At 45.9% G+C, this 21,865-nt stretch overlaps 1 protein-coding gene across 7 annotated transcripts in view; it reads left to right on the top strand.

The window, feature by feature from the left end:
• The first annotated feature begins 397 nt into the window (after positions 1-397).
• The window catches only part of RNF38 (ring finger protein 38), a 109,309-nt gene continuing 87,841 nt past the window's right edge, over positions 398-21,865 (top strand). For 3 of the 7 annotated variants that reach the window (XM_060199175.1, XM_060199177.1, XM_060199178.1), the window contains exon 1: positions 400-762. In XM_060199175.1, the coding sequence (XP_060055158.1) occupies positions 492-762 (271 nt within the window). In that variant the 5' untranslated portion in view covers positions 400-491. Of the gene's footprint in view, positions 763-21,865 lie in introns of all 7 variants that reach the window. The other 4 variants (XM_060199181.1, XM_060199183.1, XM_060199179.1 and 1 more) reach the window with 3 other exon arrangements.

The raw sequence follows: 21,865 nt of genomic DNA on the forward strand, positions 1-21,865 counted from the left end.
CCAGCCCCAGCCCCAGCCCCAGCCCCAGCCCCAGCCCCAGCCCCAGCCCCAGCCCCAGCCCCAGCCCCAGCCCCAGCCCGGCCAGGTCGCTCCAGGCCAGGCCCGGGAGGCCCGCAGCCGCGCCCCGGGGGCGGGGCAGCCCTTGGAGCCGGCTCTCGGGGCGGGCAGGCGGGCGGGAGGCCCACAGCTTCCCCGATGCTCGGCGAGCCGCCCGGGCTGTGGGTGTCCCTCGGCACCGCCCCCCGGGCCCCGGAGCCGCGGCCGAGGAGCCGGCTTCTCATTGGCGGCGGCGGCGACGCGGCGTCCCCGCCCCCTCCGCGTCCCGCCCCCTCCTCGCCGCCGCGGCTTCCCGGCTCCGCCTCCTCCCCCCGCGGGAGCCGCCTCCGCCGCCGCGCCGCCGCCGCTACCGCCGCCGCCGCCGGCCGGGGCCCAGCCAGCGCCCGCCTCGCCGGAGTCGAGTCGCAGCCGGAGCCGCTGCCCGCGGCCCCGCCATGAGCGGAAGCGCCGCCGCCGCGGTCGCCGCCGCCGCCGCCTCAGCAGCCGCGGCCGCCGCGCACTTCCAGCCTCCGTCGTCGTCTCCCAGGCCGGGCCCCGCCGAGCTCGGGCCCCCGCGCCGCCCGCGCCCCCCCCCGCCGCCGCCGCCGCCGCCGCCGCCGCCCCGGCCCGAGCCCGCCGCCGCCGGCCGCCTCAGTCCTCAGGGCCACGGGCCTCTCCGGGCGGGCGCCCAGGGAGGCGGCGCCTGCGGCCGAGCGCCGGGTTCAGGTACGGGGTCCGGGAGCGAGCCCGGCGGGGAGGGGCGTGGGTCGCTCCCGGGCGGGGGTGGAGCGCCGGCGGGGTCAGCTTTGTCCGGCCGGGCGGCTCACAAAGCGTGTCCCCCTTCCACCCCCGGGCCGGGCCGGGCGGGCGGCCCCCTCCTCTCCCCTCCTCTCCCCTCCTCTCCCCGCCCCTCCTACCCTCCCCCCACCCTCCCCTCCCCTGCGCCCCGCCGCGCCTCTGCCGGGCTCGCCGCTCCCCGGAGGAAGCCGAGGCTCGCGGGGGAAATGACTCGCCCAAGGTCACAGAGCCGAGGGAGCGCCGAGTCCCGGCCGGGATCCAGGGCCGCCCTGCGCGCCCCGGAGCACCGAGAGCTGCGGGCGGGCGGAGGGGGCGCTAGGCCCCGGGGCCGGACAGACGGGCACGCCCACCGGTGCGGCGCGCTCCCCGGCGGGCTGGGGCACCCAGGGGAGCGGGCACCCAGGGGTGCTGCGGGCGAGGTGGGGGCAGGGAGGCAGGGCGAAGGCGGGGCTCCGGGGCGCGTGGGGCAGCGCTGCGCAAACTTGTCGCGGGGACCCAGCGGTGTGGGCCAGGCCGCCTTCCCCACCACTGCACGGACTGAGCCAGTTTAGCTGGAACTGATAGGAAGGCGGCCTGCCTGCGTTTGTGGGGCTGCCCTAGGTGGCCTTGCTTCTCTCTCTCTCTTTTTTTTTTTTTTTTAACAAAATAGCCCCCCCTTTTTTTTTCATTGTGTTCCCCCCCTCCCCGCAAGAGATTCTACATGGCTGTAGGAAAGGCATTGCTGTCACGAGAAAGCTGGCTGAGCTTTTTCTAGGTGGTCTAGATCTGATTGATCTAGAAGACTCCCCCTCTCCCCCCCCAAAAAAATTATAATAATAAAGAGGCTATCCCATGAGGGAAGGGGAAAGGGAGGCTTGGGACAAAAATCACCGCCCTGCCTGACATGCAGGGCCGGACTGCATGGGATTGGGGTTTCCGTTTATCTTTGGAGTGGATGGTGGGGAGGTTGGTTGGTTGTTTGTTTTTGGCTGTGGGTGATTTCTGGAAAGGGATGAGGAGAGGGCAAAAGAGTTGTAAACTAGAGAGAAAAAGAGAGCGCAACTGTGTTCCAGGGAAGGAAGAGAGATGGTCTGGTGGAACTGGAAAGCAGAAAGACAGTGGTGGGGAAGGAGAGGCTATTTAGTCATTGTGGGGGAAGGGAGATGAAAGGGTTGCTGAAGGGAGGGGGGCAGCCACTGGGTCTAGACAAAAAAGATTGGGTTATTTTGAAAGAAGCCAGATGGGTTGAGTTTGAGCAGAGCCTGTTAGAGGTGGGTGAAATCTTACAAGGCCAAGGAACCAGGTATTGGTCTGTAGTCGCTTGGTTTTCTTGGAGTAAAGACAGTTGTAGTACTTTTTAAAAAATGATTGTTTTAGCTATTGCATCGCCACCCCTATTCTCTCCTGCCTTGGAGAGGCTGCTGGGGAGGCTTTGGGCTCTCTGTGCCCATAGCATTGTCTTGTAAGTAAGGCTTGACAAAAGCGGGAAGGGAAAGATAATTTGCAAATGCATTAATCAGGGCCCTTTGTCCAAGAGGATTCCTTGTTTAAGGCTGCCGTTTCCTCGCTGCCCTCCTGCACCTCAGCTTTCCAGCTGTGGTGACTGTTGGCTGGGTGCTCTGGGAAGAACTGCCCTGACTCAAGAGAGGATGGGCTCGGTTTTTCTTCTAAAAATGTGAGAAATGCCTATTTGACAGATAAGTATAAAAGCACGGAACATTTACTCGTCAAAGACTTATAATCAGGGAAATGCAAACTGCAAACTGAAACAACACTGGAGGCCATTTCACATCCATAGACTGGCAAAAATTAAGTGCTTTGATAATTTGAGTGCTAGCAAGGTTGTGGGCAAGTCAGTTTTTCTATATTTCTAGCAGGAAGGCTAGTGGGTCCAACCTTCTTGAAGCCTGATTGAAAGAGGGCAGGCAGAGATCTTCGTCTACTCAGAACGTTCATTTCTGTCGACATAACCTAGAAATTCTTGCCTGCTTGCCCAAGAAAAAAAGTACAGAAATGTTTATTGCATCCTAAATAACCACCAACAAAGCAATACGTAAATTATTCTACACAATTGAATATTATAGCACTGTAAAAAGTAAAACCAGGACTACATGCATTAAAATGATTGACTCTTATTTACAGAGTAAAGAGTGGGAGAGGAAACCACAGAAGAATTCTCACAGAGTATTTCCACTTGTATACAATCTAAAAACAAGAAAACAAGACTGCCCTGGTTATGTACTAACCCCTTTATAGAAGAAAAACATACATGGTAACAAGTGACAAAATTCAGAGTAGCGAATTATTCTGGGAAGAGAAGATGAGAGTGGACAGAGATGCACAGATGATTTCAATTATCTGTAATAACTGCATTTCTAAAATCTAAATCAGATCATTACAAATTAAGATTTGCCTCTGTTGGGTGTAGGGTACAGAGGTAGGCATGATACTGCTTTAAATATTTTTCCAGATGTTCTATTTCTCACGTGGAAAGTATTTTTTTGTAGTTTGTTTTCTGTAGTAATGAGACCTTAGCTACAGGCATGCAGGCTGGTAATCCTTCTCTTGCCCTTTCTGACTTGCAAAACATAGCTTGGCACGGATGACTTTGCTCTTGGAACGGGTGGTAGGTGTGGGTCATTTCTCATTCTTTCTAAACTTCCTAGTGTGCCTGGGCTAGCAGTTTGAGCTTTGTGAAAATAAAAATGCACTAGGACAGTCTGACTTAGCAGCTATGGAGCGGGACCTAGAAATCTGATTCTGAAGAAGTCCTGAAGATTCAGATCCCTGTTAAAGTGTCTTTAAACATTTGTTTGTTTGTTTTCAGGGTTATTGCTGGGGATCGTTATTTTATCATTGTAGCTATTATTATTGTTGCTATTCATCAATAGTAGTTATTGTTGGATAGGACAGAGAAATGGAGAGAGGAGGGGAAGACAGGGGAGAGAAAGACACCTGCAGACCTGCTTCACTGCTTGTGAAGTGACCCCTTTGCAGGTGGGGAGCCTGGGGCTCTCTCCAGGGTCCTGATGCTGGTCCTTGCCACCCATGTGCGCTTAACCCACTGCTCTATGGTCCGACCCCGTTTTTTTTTTTTTTTTTAATTATTATTTAACTTTAATGACAGAGAAACTAGAGCACTGCTCAGCTCTAGTTTTTGGTGGTGCAGTGGGGGTTTGAACCGGGGACCTGGGAGACTCGGACATGAAAGTCTTTTGTACAACTACTATGCTCTCTCTTCCTGGCCCCTCCCTGTGTCTTTGGCTCCTTCTGACTCCATCTCAGCTGTGCTCCAGCCCCTGCAGTTTCCAGGCTGCTCTCTATTGTCCCTTCTGTGGGACTAATACTTAGCTCTTTTGATAGGGTGTAAGAGAACGAGAGATGGTCGGCAGTCATTTGTCTGTTAAGCCTGCCTTCCTCCAGCTTATCTGTTATTCTTTCAGTTAGCTAAGGGCTCCACCACCTACCAAGTCTTATGGTCACTGTGTGTGTGTGTGTGTGTGTGTGTGTGTGTGTGTGTGTGTGTGTGTGTGTGTGTTGAAGATTTATCAGTGAGAAAAGGGAGAGAGATCCCGAACATCTCTAGCATATGCCATGTTGGGCATTGAACCTCAAGACTTTATCCACTACCCTTCTTCCCCATGCTACCTGTGGTTTTATAGTTAGGATAAGAGCAAAAAAAGGGTTTAGCAGAGAAGGGAAAAGTAGCAGATTTAGGGAAGGTAAATTTCCAAAGATAAATGTCTGTGGTCTTGCCTTTCACTACAGTGATTGTTGTTTGAAGCTCACTGCATGCATCTGAAGCTGTTGGAAAATGTAGCCAAAGACCAGTGCCGCTAAGAAGCAACTGATTATTAGTCCTCAGGACGAAAGAATTTCTTTTCTCCCAGATTTGTTAGTTTTCCTCTGCTAGAACCTTTTAACTTTAGTCCTAGTATGTTTAAGTATGCATTTTTGCTGCTGTTGTTTTTGGTGCCAGGAATTGAGCTCTGTGCATCAGATACACAAAACATGTTCTTTCACGGGTCCCTGGAGTGAATTGGTATTAGTGGGAGGATTTCTGGTAGGGAAATATCTCTTTGGTAAAGTTCTACTTTTTTTTTCTTTTTCTTTTTCTTTTTTATTTGTGATTTATAGGAGGTCACAAGATTGTAAGATCGCAGCCTGCAGCTCCACACCACACCCATCACCAAAGTTCTAGATCCCCACCCTGCCACTTCCCAAAGAGAACCACCAGAGTTCTCATAAGTGGTCAAGTTCTCCTTTTTAGAAACCAGCATTGGAGGTGCAGTGTTGCTCCAGATAGTTTTCTGTAAGGTTGTGTAGTTTGGCCCCTGCACGGAGGATCTTTTCTAGGATCCTGTGCCGTGCTTATCACGATGATTCCCTCCGGTGGAACTCTGGCCCTTCAGAAGGGACGAGCTTTCCTAATTCTCACAAGGGTGCTGTATGAGCTAGTACCACCTTGCAGCTTTGGAACGGTTGGTCCAGCAGTGACAGGCTGTACCACTCATAGTCATCATGGGCTTTGCGAAAGGACTGGTCAGCGCTGGGGTAAGGGAACCCACCACACCTGGCTTCTCATCATCACCGTCCTCAACTGAACCAAAGAAGTCACTCTGCATTGCATTGTAGAGTTCGTCATGGAGCTGGAGAAATAGCCACAGAACACACGGTCCAGAGTCAGCTCTCATTGCCGAGCAGATAAGATGACAAAGAGTCATTAAAAAGATAAGAAGGTCTTGTGAATGCAGGGCAGGAAAGTAACTGTGTGCTTGTCCCCTTTTGCCTTACACTCACTTTGAGAGGGAGATCAAATGTTGCATTTCTTTTCCAATTTCCCCTATACTAGCCTTCCTGAATTTCTTAGAACCTGAGGCTTTTTAGCCAATTTTGAAAATATTTACCCATTTGTATTTTCCATTAAGTGATTGTTTATGCTTCCTGCTGTTTCATTTTTTTCCTTGGAGGGGAGTACCTAACCGGGACAGGACTGGACTTCCTACTGCTTTGCAGATCACAGCAGTGTGCTTTTCAGAGCAGTTGTCATGGAAGAGGGCTGTTCTGCAGGCTCAAGGGAGAGGTGCATTTGAAGTGGTTTTCGTTGTCGTCTGTTTTATATTATTTTTAAACATGATTGAGGTTGATGGATAGAGGGTTCCATTGTGCTTTTGCTGCTGTCCTAAAGGAATTATTTTGAAGAAAATCTGTAAATAAGACTAAACATCTTTAAAAACAGCAACAACAACAAAATGGGTTTGCCCCCCCCCAAGTAGAATAAACAGTTCTCACCTGTAGACCTGATTCAAAAAACAGTTTCAGCTTTTCTCTCCTTTTTTAAAATATAGTTTTTTAAAAATAATTTATTTATTCATGAGAAAGATAGGAGGAGAGAAAGAACCAGACATCACTCTGGTACGTGTGCTGCTGGGGATCGAACTCAGGACCTCATTCTTGAGAATCCAGTGCTTTATCCACTGCGCCACCTCCCAGACCACCTTTTCTCTCTCTTGTTAAGAGTTATTGTACTTAGTAGTGAAAGAATGAACTCCCAAGAGCATCCCTCTGACTCATACCATGCCTGGGACTGGATTTAGGACCTTATGTTTTTACTTATTTTATTTTATTTATTTTTGTGTGTGCAGGGTTATCACTGGGACTCGATGCCCGCACTATGAATCCACTGCTCCTGTGGCCATTTTTTCCATTTTTTTTGGTTAGGACAGAGAGAAACTGAGAGGGGAGGGGAAGACAGGGAAAGAGATAACTACAGACCTGCTTCACCAATTGTGAAGTGACCCCCTGTGGGGAACTGGGGGCTTGAGCTGGGTTCCTTGAGTGAGTCCTTGTGCTTTGTACTATGTGCACTTAACCCGGTGCACCACCACTCAGCCCTCATGTTTCCATTTATTTATTTTAGATCTGTTTATTTGTGAGAGTGAGTGAGTAAATGCGGGCGAGCATGCTAGAATGTTTCTCTGGCACATTTGATTCTGGAGTTGGGACCTTAGGCCTCATGCTTGAAAAAATTTTTAAAAATTATTTTAATATAATTACTATTTTCTCTTTTGCTGCTCTTGTTTTTATTGTTGTTGTAGTTATTGTTGTTGTTATTGATGCCATTGTTGGATAGGACAGAGAGAAATGGAGAGAGCACAGGAAGACAGAGGGAGAGAAAGACACCTGCAGACCTGCTTCACCGCTTGTGAAGCAACTCCCCTGCAAGTGGGGAGCCGGGGCCTCGAACTGGGATCCTTATGCTGGCTGGCCCTTGTGCCTTGTGCCATGTGTGCTTAACCTGCTGCGCCACTGCTCGACCCCCATGCTTGAAAATTTAACTTGCTTTATCCACTGCATCATGACCCAGGTCATAGATCCTGCATTTTAAGTCCAACACTCTGCCCACTCACCCACCTTCCAGCTTGCTCATCTCCCCCTTATTTGGTCGGTGCTTTTCTCAGGACTGTGCAGGACAGTTAACCAGGGTGCCGCTGGGCATCTGGGTGGAGGAAACTGATGAGTCTCTGCTGCTCTCCCGGGGTCACCATATGGAAAACTGTCACTCCGTGATTTGCTTTTGTGATGAAGTGTGTGCAGAAATCAGAGAGACTGTAAGCTTTGACATCTATAGTCACCATTAGGCTCCTTGGAAAGAGGAAAGGAGTGCTGAGGGAAGAAAAGGAGTTGCATGAGGGGACAGCAGGCAGCTTGTAGAGCAGTCTCGTGGCTGTGCTTGTCGAGCCGTGACCTACCTGTTCGTATCTGCTCTGCGTCAGCACCTTTGACTTGGCTCTACAGATCGCGTCCACTGGGTTTTAGTTGAAGTCTGTTTATTGTCACAGAGCTAGAAAGTGGGCCTTTTTTTTTTTTTTTTTACTTCTTCTCCTTCTCCTCCTCCTCCTCCTCCTCCTCCTCCTCCTTCTTCTCTTTTCAGTACTAGGTTGAAATTGTAGCTAGACTAAAAGTAAGTATTGAAATCACTTATGCAAATAGGAGTTGGTACTCATAACTAGCAAAAAGCATTTTCTTACTCTGTTTTTAGACTCTTACCTTTCAACAGACTTGCCTCGTACAGGTTTCTGTTGATGTCGCAACCCGTATGACGGCATGGACTGGGTGCCAGTCAGTTATGCCTGCGCTAACCACTGACTCATTAGGGTGGGATCCTTCGTCGCCAGAGAACACCTCAGAATCAGACTTTACCTACTGCTTTCCTTTCTTTCATGCTTCCTTCTGCTTCCTGACCTCTGGGCTGGATGGTATCTGCCCATCTGTCAGGAGAGCACCCTCTGTCTGCACCCCACCGAAAGGTGCAGAAGCTTTGCAGGCACCTTGGCTAGGTACAAGTGCAGCGTCTTGAACAATTGTGAGCCACACCCAAGGACCACCTTCGCAGCTCCAGCTCCTCATCCTTCGTTGCTGTCTCTGTTGCCACCACCCACCCTTTGCTGTGGAGCCTAGAAGGCTTCCCCTCCTTACCCCCAGCCATACAAAGAGGCTTTGTGCTCGGAGGATGTTCTAAAGGCAGGATCACTGTAATTATAATTCCCTAAGCACAAGAAAGTAATGGGGGCAGGCGGGGTAAAGATGGTATCCAAGTACTTGTTGGTAGGGAGAAGTCAGGCGGGGATTAAAAATCATCTGGAGACAGTACCAAAATGGGTGATGGAGTGTTGTTGGTAATGCTGACGGGAACATGTAAGTGAATACATTTCAGGGCTTGAAATTCTAATACTTGCAAGATACTCGAAGCTTTAAAAAGAACAAGACAGCCGGGACTCTCCCCCCCTCCCCCAGGTCTAAAATTGTAACTGTAAAGAACTTTAGAAGAAGGTATATAAAAATCTGGGCCTCCTGGCTTTGTTTGTCTTGCCAGAATGATTGATTACCCAAGAAAGCCAAATGTCTAACTTGCTCACTACCCTGTGTCATGATGTGTTTCCCAGCTCTGTTGGCAGTCTTTTAGTGCATGCTTTTCCCTCCTGTGATCAGTATTAATGTATTTCTCTTACTAGTGTCTCAAAGAAATAGAAAACAAGAAAAGAGAGCTTCACCCAACAGTTGTTTTCAAAGGTTGTCTTTAGACAGTCGCTTAGTGAACTCCAGCCATCCTTTGGCTGGGGAGAGAAGGGCCCTGTCTGTTGCACTGGTGGTAAGGGAGGGAGCCCGGCGGATAGTACCTCTCCACAGCGCACATTGTTGAGGTGGTGTGACACCGACAGCTGCGGCGGGATCACCTTTTCTCTCGTTACTTGGTGGAGTTGGGTCCGGAGTTGGACCTTTATATTGGCTTTGTAGTATAATGTTACTTTGTCTGAGGAAATCTCCCTTTTCTTACTTTTTTTTTTTAAATTAATTTTATTTTTGAGAGAGATGAAGAGAGGAGAGAGAGAGAAAACACCAGAGCACTGCTCAGCTCAGGCTTATGGTGGTGCAGGGGATTGAACCTGGGACTTAGGAGCCTCAGGCATGAGAGTCTGTTTGCATAACCATTATGCTGTCTCCCCCACCCCCTTTTTTTTTACTTTTTATAGATAAAAGTGTGTTGTTTTTTTGGTGTTCTGCACCAAAGTAAAGGACTCTGGGGCTGGGGGGAATGTTTGGGTCCTGGAATATGATGGTGGAGGAGGTTCAAGGTGGGGGTTAGAGTGTTATCTGGAAAACTGAGAAATGTTACACATGTACCAGCTACTTTTTTTTTTACTGTTGACTGTAAACCATTAATCCCCCAATAAAGAAAAGAAAAACATGTATATATGTTTGAAGAGTATGATGTGATATTTAGTATGTGACTACATGGTGAAATTATTGCCATACTCAGGGTTACTAGTACACCCATCACCTGACATAATTAATTATGCTTTAGGCCTAATCTCAGCAGATTGCTAATATCTGTATACTGGGAATACAGTATTAGCTAATCACCATGCTGTATACTAGGTCTCTAGAATTTATGCTTTATTTGTTTATTTATAAAAAGGAAACATTGACAGAACCATAGGATAAGATGGGTACAACTCCACACAGTTCCCACCACCAGATCTCTGTATCCCATCCCCTCCCATGATAGCTTTCCTCTGGGAGTATGGACCCAGGGTCATTGTGGGTTGCAGAAGGTGGAAGGTCTGACTTCTATAATTGCTTCCCCACTGAACATGGGTGTTGACTGGTCCATCTATACTCCCAGCCAGCCTCTCTTTCCCTAGTAGGGTGGGGCTCTGGGGAAGCAGAGCTCCAGACACTTTGGTGGGGTTGTCTATCTAGGGAAGTCTGGTTGGTATCATGCTAGCATCTGGAACCTGGTGGCTGAAAAGAGTTAACATACAAGGCCAAACAAATTGTTGAACAATCATGAACCTAAAAGCTGGACTGGTGCAGATGAAGAGTTGGGGGGTCCTCCATTTTGTAGATAGCTAGTAGGCATATTTTAATTATATTCCAAAGGGCCTGTGGCTATACAATTTTTTTTTCCCTGAGCCTGAAATCTGATACGCAGGTGGATCCAAGTTATTGTCTGGGGAGATGATGTCATGCCTGGAAAAGGACCAGAAAGCTGGATCAGGGAAGACAGTATCTCCCTAATATGGGAAAGGGGTATAAATATTGTTGACTGTAAATCCCATTGATTTGATTTGGTCAGGAGCTCATATTCAGCTTAGGATCCTATGTGACCTCTGCATCCCTGTAGATCAGAGCTCACATTCTGTGGTCATGAGTAGGAACATTTTCCAAGCTGCCCCAATATCGATCTGTTTTCCTCAGGTGTAGCCCAGAGTATGTTGTTCAGCCTCCCTTCAGAGGATGGGGCATTCTTTACCGTTGTTGATTCAAGTTGAGGGCAAGGCCCTGTGGGGGCTCACAAAGGGGTCTATTTTGTTGTTCCTGATAGAGATGACCAGTAACAATGGAGAGAGGGATTTATTTGAGGTCTAGGCCCATCAAGTCTGTTTGGGAATCTCAGGATTCCCCGACTAGGGCCCCAGCTGATGGGGTGGCCTGATAGTGACTAACGAGTCATCGTTAAAAGTATGCCAGCCTCTTGCCCTTATTCAGCTTTTGCAGTTCTTGCTTTGCTAAGGTTAGCTTTGGAGTGAGTGAGATAACTGTAATAGGAAGTAGGTGAGGAGGGTATCTTCTTCTTCTTCTTCTTCTTCTTCCTCTTCTTCCTCTTCTTCCTCTTCTTCCTCTTCTTCCTCTTCTTCTTCTTCTTCTTCTTCTTTCTTCTTCTTTCTTCTTCTTCTTCTTCTTCTTCCGTTTGCCCTTCTTCCGTAGCCAGTCAAGAGCGTCAGGTTGCTGCTTGTTGCTGGCTTTGAAAGTGACTGGGATCCATGTCGATTCAGTCGGCTAGGAAGGATCGTCAGTTTCCCCAATGAATGGGTACTCACGGGATGCACCACGGGAAGGTCGATCCAATGCATCCCAGGAGGTATCTAAGATTAATTAGATACTATTTCATTAGGAACTTTATACTGACTCACAGCAGACTATTGTGTACTTTTGCTTTCAGGTATTTATGGATACATGTGAACATATGCTCTATCTCACGGCACCTGGTCTCTATATCTAGGTTTTGGGGCTTTGTTAGGAAATTAACCTCCTGGAATGGAATTAGAGAATACTATGAAAGGAAAGGTCTTATGAGAGTAATGAGGCTGAAGGGTTGACACTCTGTGCCTGTTGTCTCTGGACAACCCGATGTCACCGTGGCACATGTGCTACTGGGAATCAGACTCAGGACCTCAGGCTTGAAAGCCCAGTACTTTACCCACTGCTGACTCTTAATGAGTAGAGACTATCAGAACTGCCTCGACAGTAGTCTAATGTGATGACTTTGTCACTAACATTGTTAAATCTTATTTCTAATCAGATAAAAAAAATTTAAGTGGCTGTCTTTGTAATTATATGTGTGTATATATATATATAATTTTTTTTTTTTTTGGTTTGGCATTCAAGACCAACACAATTGGGCCTTCATTATTTCAACCTCTAGTATTCTTCATGGATATTATTCTCTAGGGGAATTCAATGTGTATTACTCCCCCCCCCCATTTCTTTATTTTAGCTTGGAATAGCTTCCATTTTTTTGAATGCTCTCTCCCCCCCATATATGGATAATAGTCATCACTTACTATGTGCTTATGTACAACACTCAGTTCTAAGTGCTTTTCCTGGAGGTGACAAAGCGTTGGTCTCTCAAGCATGAGTCCCCGAGTTCAATCCCTGGCTTTGCATCTGCCTGAATGATGCTCTGGTTCCCTCTCTATCTCTCTCTCTTTCTCTCTCTCTCTCTCTCTTCTCTCCTAAATAAGTAAATAAATAACTAAATAAATTCGGGCTGGTAGAACACACATTACTGTGACCCAGAGCACAGCTGCTAGCTCCTGGCCCCCATCTGCATGAGGGGAGCTTCATGAGTGGTGGAGCAGTGCTTGCAAGTATCTTTCTCCTTCTCTGTACTTGTCTCTGTCGGGGAAAAGAAAGGGAGCGAGGGAGGGAGAGCCTCAGGGACTGGTGGTGTTATTAGGCACTCACCAAGCACTTGTGGTAACCCTGGTGGCAGTGAATAAAAAAATTAATAAATTGGGAGTCGGGCTGTAGCGCAGCGGGTTAAGCGCAGGTGGCACAAAGCACAAGGACCGGCATAAGGATCCGGGTTCGAACCCCGGCTCCCTACCTGCAGGGGACTCGCTTCACAGGCGGTGAAGCAGGTCTGCAGGTGTCTGTCTTTCTCTCCTCCTCTCTGTCTTCCCCTCCTCTCTCCATTTCTCTCTGTCCTATCCAACAACGACAACAACAATAATAACTACAACAACAAAACAACGGCAACAAAAGGGAATAAATAAAATAAATATTAAAAAAAATTAATACATCTTAGAACATGGTTTTCTTTCAGTCATTTAGTTTTCACTGCAGCCCTTTAAGGTTGAAGCTGTTACTGTCCTTATTGTGCAGTGAGGAAACTGGAACACAGAGATGTTAAATAGCCTGCATGACTCGATGCAGCTGTTAAGTGTGTTATCTAGAATATGGCCCTGAGCCGCCTGGTTCCACAGTCTGTAGTGTCAGCTGTCCTGCTTTACTGCAGCTCACTTTGTATGGTGCCTAAGCTGATTGAGCACTGAGCTTTGGTGACACAGGACTGAAGATAAGCAAAGGTTTTAGTCACTGGAGAGATTTTGCCATTTTTCGTTTTACCTTTACTCCTCCTGAAAAACATACCCTTTTTGTTAAAATTATGAATTGTTGTGTTAGGATTATTTCTTTTTTCAATAACTTACCCCTTTTTCTTTAAGATATGTTTACTCATTTATGAAAGGAGGAAAGAGATCATCAGAGCGTGGCTCTGGCACATGCAATGCCAGGGATCAAGCTTAGAACCAACCTCATGATCGCTTATCCACTGTACAGCTTTCTGGACTGCTCATTACTTTTGCACATTAAGAGCGCTTGCACTAGCATGCATTCACTTTACCCTAGACATATTTAAATTGATTTTTAATAAGCCCAGTTGTGTTTTATGATTTTGAACATGGGGGTCTTTAAAAAAAATGTAAAGGGGCCGGAGGTGGTGCACCTGATTGAGCGCACATGTTACAATGCACAAGGCCCCAGGTTCAAGCTCCTGATCCCCACCTGCAGGGGGAAAGCTTCACAAGTGTTGAAGCAGGACTTCAGGTGTCTGTCTTTCTCCCTCTCTATATCCTCCTTCCTCTCAAATTCTGGCTGTCTCTATCCAATACATAAAGACAATAAAAATATTAAAAGCAAAGCAATTAAAAATAAAATCATGTTTATTTGATAGGACAGAGAGAAATTGAGAGAGGATGGGAAGATGAGAGAGAGAGAGAGAGAGACCTCCAGTGCTGCCGCATTACTCCTGAGGCATATTCCCTGTGGGTAGGGACCAGGGGCTTGAACCTGGATCCTTGCACATGGTAATGCGTGCATTTAACCAAGTGTGTCCTGCCCAGCTTTGTGAACATAATGGTCTTAACCGAGTGCATGTTTGGGCACGTTAGACCATACAAAACCTAAAAACAGAGGATTGAACCTGGGACTTTGAAACCTCAGGCACGAAAGTCTTTTTTTGCATAACCACAGTGCTAGCTCCCTTTCTCCCTTGCCCTTGAAAAAAGAAAAATAAATAAAAAGATTTGACCCTACAAGAGAAACAGCGAAATCTCACCTCATTCTTGTGTGGGTATGGGTGCCCCTCCCAAATCAGCACAAATATGAATGTTAGATTCCTTTTTATTCTTCCTGTAATAAACTGACTAGTCACAAGCTAGAGCACAATGTAACCCTCTACTCAGTAGCATTAAGTATGAACATCTGAGGCCTTGGACAGCCTGGTGTTGTATTGATGCTGTGTGAGGTTTCTCAAGTTAGTGGCTTCCCAGATGAACCACTTCAACACTGGCTGGAGCACTTGTTAAAAATTCTTACTAATGTGGGGCTGGGAGATAATTCACCAGGTAGAGTGCACATTTTCCCATGCGTGAGGCTCCAGGTTTGAGCTCCTGGCCACTGCATGGTGCACCTGCACAAGGAAGCTTCCTGAGGACTGGCGTAGTGCTGTGGAGCCTCCCCTCCTCTTTATGACAGTCTCCCACCTTCTGGGAAAGACAAAAGAGAGTCTGCCTGGAGTAGTGGAATTATGTAGTATGGAGCCCCAGTGACAACCCTGCTGGCAATCAATCAGTCAATCAATCAATCAAACTCCAATAGCCCAAAGTTGAAATGCAAGATTGAGCACTCATAAGCACTTACAGTGCTTCTGTCATTTCATCTGTCTTGTGACTTCGAAAGCTGTGGTGGTGGGCTGTCCGTTTAGACAAAAGTTCGAGGGGAAAGTTCGAAGGTCAAGCCCAAGTACTAAAGTACTTAAAGACTTTTGTGGACGTAGCCTATTTATGCTTTGAACACTGCCAACTCCATCTCTTTTTTCCTTCCTTCCTTCCTCCCTTCCTTCCTTCCTTCCTTCCTTCCTTCCTTCCTTTCTTTCTTTCTTTCTTTCTTTCTTTCTTTCTTTCTTTCTTTCTTTCTTTCTTTCCCTAGAAAGGAAAATGAATCATCTACCTTTCAAATCACTAAACAATGTGGAATAAGAGGAAAACATTCTTTTTATTCAGGCCAAATTAATTAACCCAGGTAACCGAGGAATTTCTACACACTTACCAGTTGAGGCTCTTTAAGAACCGTTGCTTCAGAAAGTACCTGGAGTTAGACTGTGTCTGGGGACTCTGGTGAAGGCATTGCTGACTGTATGAAGGCTATGAGTCATGAACACCTGTAGTCTTATCATTCAAAGTTTTGTTTTTTTAAAAGATTTTATTTATTTATTTATTAATGAGAAACATAGGAGGAGAGAGAAAGATCCAGACATCACTCTGGTACATGTGCTTCCGGGGATTGAACTCAGGACCTCATGTTTGAGAGTCCGATGCTTTATCCACTGCGCCACCTTCAGGCTCACATCATCCGAAGTTTCTATTAAAGCTTAATGTGTTGTTGAAAACGGAAATTGCAACTATCCTATGATACGTTTTTTACTTTTTAATTTTTATTAGTGATTTAATATTGATTTACAAAAGTTTGAGATAACAGGCACAATTCCACACCATTCCCACCACCAGAGTTCTGTATCCCCATTCCTTCCACTGGAGACTACAGTGGTTTTCCCAAGATCACAGATAAGAATTGATTAGAATAACTATCTTATTTTTCTTTCCATTTCTTTCTGTCAATTTTTTCTTCTCTTTTTAAGTCTCACCGACATCTGTTACTGCTTTTGAGCGTCCTTTTTTCCCCTCTTCTTTCTGAGTCCTTATGGAATTAAAGTTCAGAGCCCTCTGGTCCATCTTCCCCTCACATTTCTCCCCTTCTGGGAATATGGACCAAAATTCTTTTTGAGATGCAGAGGGTGGGAGTTCTGGCTTCTTTAATTGCTTCTCTGCTGGACATGGGTGCTGGAGGTTTATCCACACCCCAAGCCTACTTTTATCTTTCCCTAATGGGGTAGGACTCTGGAGAGGTCAAGTCCCAGGGCATATTGGTGAGGTCTTCTGCCCTGGGAATTCAGATGGGATCATAGTAGTACCTGCAACTTGGTGACTGAAAGGTGCTAAGATACAAAGCAGGACAAAATGCTTAATAATTAGGAACCAAAAGGTAGGAATAGAGCAGATGAGAAAAGGGATCGTAGGGTGAATAGAAGCTAGGAAGTCTTTTAAGAGTGTTCCAGGGGCTGGGTGGTGGCGCATTTGGTTGAGCGCACATGTTACAGTGCCCAAGGACCCAGGTCTGAGCCCCCGGTCCCCATTTGCAGGGGGAAAGCTTCATGAGTGGTGAAGCAGGACTGAAGGTGTCTCTCTCTCTCTCTTTCTCCCTCTCCATTTCTGACTATCTCTATCCAATAAATAAGATAATAAAAATTTTTTTTTAAAAAAAGAGTGTTCCTAAGGGCCTTTGACTAGAGATTTTTGCTTGAGCTTGATAGCTAACATGCTGGGGGACTAAACATATTGTCTAAGAAGATGGTGTCAGAGTTGAAAAGAGGACTAGAAAGCTGAGTTAGCGCACAGAGTTGTTACCAAACTCAAAGAAAATACATAAATACAATGAACTGTTTACCCCCTTGATCTGACCCAAGGCCCATATACATATTTAGCACAGGAACCTGTGTAACCTCCCAAGTCCCTGTCAATCTGAGCTCGCAGTTCATGCCTACAGCTGGGAACATTCTAGGCTGCACTCATTTCGGGACCAGTCTTTTCCCTTCAGAAAGTGGGGGAGTCCCTACATCACTGCTCTACAGTGAGGGCAAGGTCCTGTAGAGGCTCACAAGAGGGCTTATGACGATGTTCCTGATGAAAGTGACCAACGATGGTAGAGAGAGGGATCTAACTATCCGAGGTCTAGGCCCATCATATCAATGTGGGAATCCAAGGGTTCCCTGACTAGGGCCTCAGATGATGGGGATTGTCAGTGTCTTGCCCTTATCCGGCTTTTATAGCTCTTTCTTTCTTTTCTTCCTTCCTTCCTTTCTTTTTAATTTCTTTATTGGGGGATTAATGTTTTACATTCAGTAGTAAATACAATAGTTTGTACATGCATAACATGTCTCAGTTTTCCACATTTTAGTTCTTTCTTTATCTGACAAGTTTAGACTTTATCCCAGTTTAAAGTGTTGAGTGTCATTTATTGTCCCTATGATATTTTTGAACTGTAACTTTAAATAAACATCAACAAAGATTTGCCTTTGAAAAGAATGTCATTTGTGGCTATTTGATTTCTATGTTGAGATCAAAATTAAAGTTAGAATTTGAATCTAGAATGTTTAGGTAATACTGTATATATATTTGGAGTTTTGATCCAGCTTAATAGAACACCAACTTGATTAAAAAAAAAACAAACCCTGTTTAAATTGCTATAAGCAATTTTTTCTTTCTTTCTCTCTCTTTTTGTAAGTCCATGGTTCACCTTTCTGTATTCCACATATGAGTGAAATTATCCTGTAACTGTCTTTCACAACCTTACTCCTAAGCATTTATCAAGTTCCATCCATTTTGTCCTGAAGGACATGTCATTTGTTGTTGTTACTATAAGCAATTTTAAGAAAAAGAATTCTGTGTATTGAAAGTAGAAATTAAACTTATTTTACCATACTGAAATCTTTTATAACACATTTGAGATGTAAACATGTTTCCTCCTGAAATTAAAAAAAAAAATGATGTAATGGTTATTTTTCCTGGTGCCATATAATTAAAAAAAAAAGCCCAAGATACAAATTTATTTTAAGGTCTGATTAAAACATTTTTGTTTGTATGGAAGAACAGTTATCAGATTGGAGAGGGATTTAGAAATGTCAAGTCAAAGATTATATTAAGAATAGTCATACTGGGTATGGGCCCCACGGAAATAGCCATGCCATTTCCTGGGTTAGGGAAGCTGAGAGAAGGGAACTAGAAGTGAAACTGGAAGTGCCTTGAGAAAGCAGAGCTTTTATTGGCAGAGTCAGATTGGACTGAGTAGTGAGGCTGAGCGATTCAATCGCAGGCACAAATATGTATGTCGTTTCCTTGACAGGCTTCCTGAGAAAGGTGTGTTGGCAATTGATTCAGTACAGACGCGAGATTCTCTAGAGGAAAATGAGAGAAGCCGAGGGAGGGACATTATGATGCAGGTTTTGTAAGAGTTCTGAGCCTTTCAGGGAGGTAGCAGGTAGTTAAAAGCATAGTTCTGGGAACATTTTCCATCCCTACAAGCGGTGGGTGGAGGCTCCAGTATGCGAGTACCTAGTAGGTTCACTGGTGTTGGCTAGTTAAAGGCATGTCCTTGTTAGAACAGAAATCGGTGTCTTCCTAGTTTTAGAATACTAGTTACCCACTATAACACTAGTGATACAAAGGGTAGCTAGTCTTACGTAATTTTACTAGGCCTGTGGTTAAAATTGAAATTAATTCACTTGAAAAGAAAAACACGGATTTATGGTTTAATATTGGACACCTAAGAGCAGTATATTTCCAGAGTGTTTTAATGGTTAGTTACATGCTGTCAGTCACGCAGAGGAGATGACACTGCTAACATGCTCTGCCTAACTGGGGCATGCAGAGCTGTTGTTTTTCCTGCAGGAATGATAAATTCAAAGAGATTAAAAACCACTGCTCTTTCTGCTGACCTCCCCATTCCTACCCACTCACAGACATTGCGGGCGGGTTGGTGGGTGCGAGAACTGTGGATTGAGGTTAGATTCACTGCTTTGAGGTAGGATATCTTGTCTCACATCCTTCCTTACTTATGCACCACGGGGAGGGGCGTATTCAAATACTTAGTTTTAGCTGGGCACAGGTGGTGGAGTAGATGGGTGATACTTAGAGTGGTTTAAAATTGGCTAAAAAGGCCCTGCCTCCTGAGCTGTTGGTTTACCTCACTGGAGTGGGTGGGGCCTGACAGTTTGCATTCTGAACAAATCCCTAGGTGAGGCTAGGGGAAGAGGGGCCATATTTCTCTGTCTTGGTTTCCTAAGAATTGTTTTCTATCAGACTGAAGATAGTGATAAAGAGTTGGCAGAAAGTTACAGAGTAGTCAGTACTGTTCATGTTAAGTAAATAGCACCTCATAAACCAATTGTATATATATATTTTTACTGTGGGATCTGTCTCTTCCTGTTGAGAAGAAAAGTCAACAACAAACCCCACCAAACTGATGATTACCTCTGGGGAAGTATCCAGGATTATATAAACTGGTGTTTTAGCTTTCCATGTAAAGTTTTAATTTTTAATGAGGAGATTGTACTTCTATTTGTGTAATTAATTTTGTAAAAAGATAAAAGGACTCTGGGCCAGCTATCCTCCATTTACTTTTTCACATCTATCCTACTTTTTTCCACCTGGCTCTCTGCATTAGAAAAAGGTTTTCCAGGTCCTCTGGCTTCTTGTTCGGTTCACTTAAAAAAACATTTAAAAAAATTTTTTTATATTTATTTATTTATTTTTCCTTTTTGTTGCCCTTGTTGTAGTCATTATTGTTGTTGTTGTTACTGGTGTCACCGTTGTTGGATAGGACAGAGAGAAATGGAGAGAAGAGGGGAAGACAGAGGGGGAGAGAAAGACACCTGCAGATCTGCTTCACCGCTTGTGAAGCGACTCCCCTGCAGGTGGGGAGCCGGGGCTCGAACCGGGATCCTTATGCCGGTCCTTGTGCTTCATGCCATGTGCGCTTAACTCACTGCACTACTGCCCAACTCCCCCCAGATTTTTTTTATTATCTTTATTTATTTATTGGATAGAGACAGTCAGAAATTGAGAGGGAAGGGAGAGGTAGAGAGAGTGAGAGACAGAGAGACACCTGCAGCACTGCTTCACCACTTGAGAAGCTTTCCCCCTCCAGGTGGGGACTGGGAGCTTGAACCTGGGTCCTTGTGCATTGTAACATGTGCGCTCAACCAGGTGCACCACTACCCGGCCCCCTGTGTTCAGCTTTTACAAGAGATTAAAAACTGTGAGGAGTAATGAAGCCAACTACTTAGCCCCTCTCCTCCCTTGGTTGTGCACCCTATGTTACCTGGGTATTACTGTTTTGTTTTGGAGTCAGAATAACTTTGTATTTATTAGTTTTACAAATAAACTTTCATCTTATTTTAAACAAATATTTCTTAATTTCTATAACATACAGAGACATCGCTCAGCTCCGGTTTATGAGGACGCTGGGCATTGGCCCTTGGCGCGTCAGGCATGGAAGTCTTTTACCTGATGACTGTGTTGTTTCCCCGCCCTCTTCAGCTTATTCCCGAGTGTGCCCTGACTGATAGACTCATTCTTTTTCCTCGTTACTGTCACCCCAGAGGCGGTAACGCTAGTTAGCACTTGGACCGTGTATTCTTCCAGGCATTACCTAATACATGAAGTGGCTTTCAAAAACTACATCTATATGGAAATAAATATAAATACTAAAATAAACAGCACACCATGTTGTGGACATTTTTCCGTATCAGTATAACCTACCTCATTCTTTGGGAATTTTTTTTTTGGTCTCTATTTATTATTGGATCGAGACAGAAACTGAGAGGAGAGGGTGAGACAAAGTGACATAGAGAGACCTGCAGCCCTGCTTCACCACTCATGAAGCTTCTCCCCAGCAGGTGGGGACCAGGGCCTTGAACCCAAGTCCTTGCGCACTGTAGTGTGTACGCTTAACCAGGTGCGCCACCACCTGACCCCTCTCATTCTTTATTATTTTTCAAAGTAATCTGTAAAAATTACTTCTGAGAGTTAACCGAAAGGTTGGTGGTTCATGCCCACCCAGGAGCACCATGAAACAAAAAATAATTAAAAATTACTTCTGAGAGAGGAGAGGAAGGACGAGAATACTGCTCACCCCTGGCATAAGAGTGGTGGGTGGGGCATTAAACCTGCCCCCAGGCATGCAAGTTGGTGCTCTAGCCAGCTGAGCATTTCCCTTGCCCTGTTCTTTCAGTTTAATTTTAGAAGACATTTCAGGGTGGCAGAGTAGCTCACTTGGGTGGTACACTGCTTTGCCACCTGTGTGACCCGGGTTCGAGCCCAGCCCCTGTGCACTAAAGGCAGCTTTGTGATCTCTCTCTCTCTGTCTTTTCCTTAAAAGATGATTTTTCCTACCTCCTTTCACCCTTGTTCTTTTGTTGCTTTGATAGAGAAGCAGAGGAAAAGTGTGTGCTTGTGTATCACTGGGGCTTCCCCGCTCTGCTCCAGCCTGACTGCTTTTTCCCTTCTCGTTTTCACGTAAGGATTTAGATAGGCACACAAAAAGAAAGACACCACAGCGTGAAAGCTTTCCTTAATAACCAGTCATCTACTAGGAAAGCTGTGTCTTTCCTTTTGACCTATTTATGTGCTCAATAAGCCAGTTTTCAGTATAGGAGTGACTCTGGATTTCAGGACTATCTTAGTACTGAATTTATTTGTTGGTATTTAGGTCTTTGGTACATAGTCATAGGAAAAAAACACCTGGGGGCCAGGTGGTAGCGCAGTGGGTTAAGTGCACATGGCTCGAAGCTCAAGGACCAGTGTAAGGATCCCGGTTCCAGCCCCTGGCTTCCCTTCTTGCAGGGTGGTCGCTTCACAGGTGGTGAAGCAGGTCTGCAGTTGTCTTATCTTTCTCTCTCCCTCTCTGTCTTCCCCTCAGCAATGGCAATAATAATAACAACAAGGGCAACAAAAAGGGGGGGGGGGAAATGGCCTCCAGGAGCAGTGGATTTGTAGTGCAGGCGAGCCCCAGTGATAACCCTGGAGGCAAAAAAATAAAAAAATAAAAAGAGAAAAGACGGGAGTCGGGCTGTAGCGCAGCGGGTTAAGCACAGGTGGCGCAAAGCACAAGGACCGGCATAAGGATCCTGGTTCGAACCCCGGCTCCCCACCTGCAGGGGAGTCGCTTCACAGGCGGTGAAGCAGATCTGCAGGTGTCTATCTTTCTCTCCCCCTCTCTGTCTTCCCCTCCTCTCTCCGTTTCTCTCTGTCCTATCCAACAACGACAACAAAAATAACTACAACAATAAAACAAGGGCAACAAAAGG

This window comes from Erinaceus europaeus, chromosome 10 (assembly GCF_950295315.1).
Source record: "Erinaceus europaeus chromosome 10, mEriEur2.1, whole genome shotgun sequence".
Lineage (NCBI taxonomy): Eukaryota > Metazoa > Chordata > Mammalia > Eulipotyphla > Erinaceidae > Erinaceus > Erinaceus europaeus.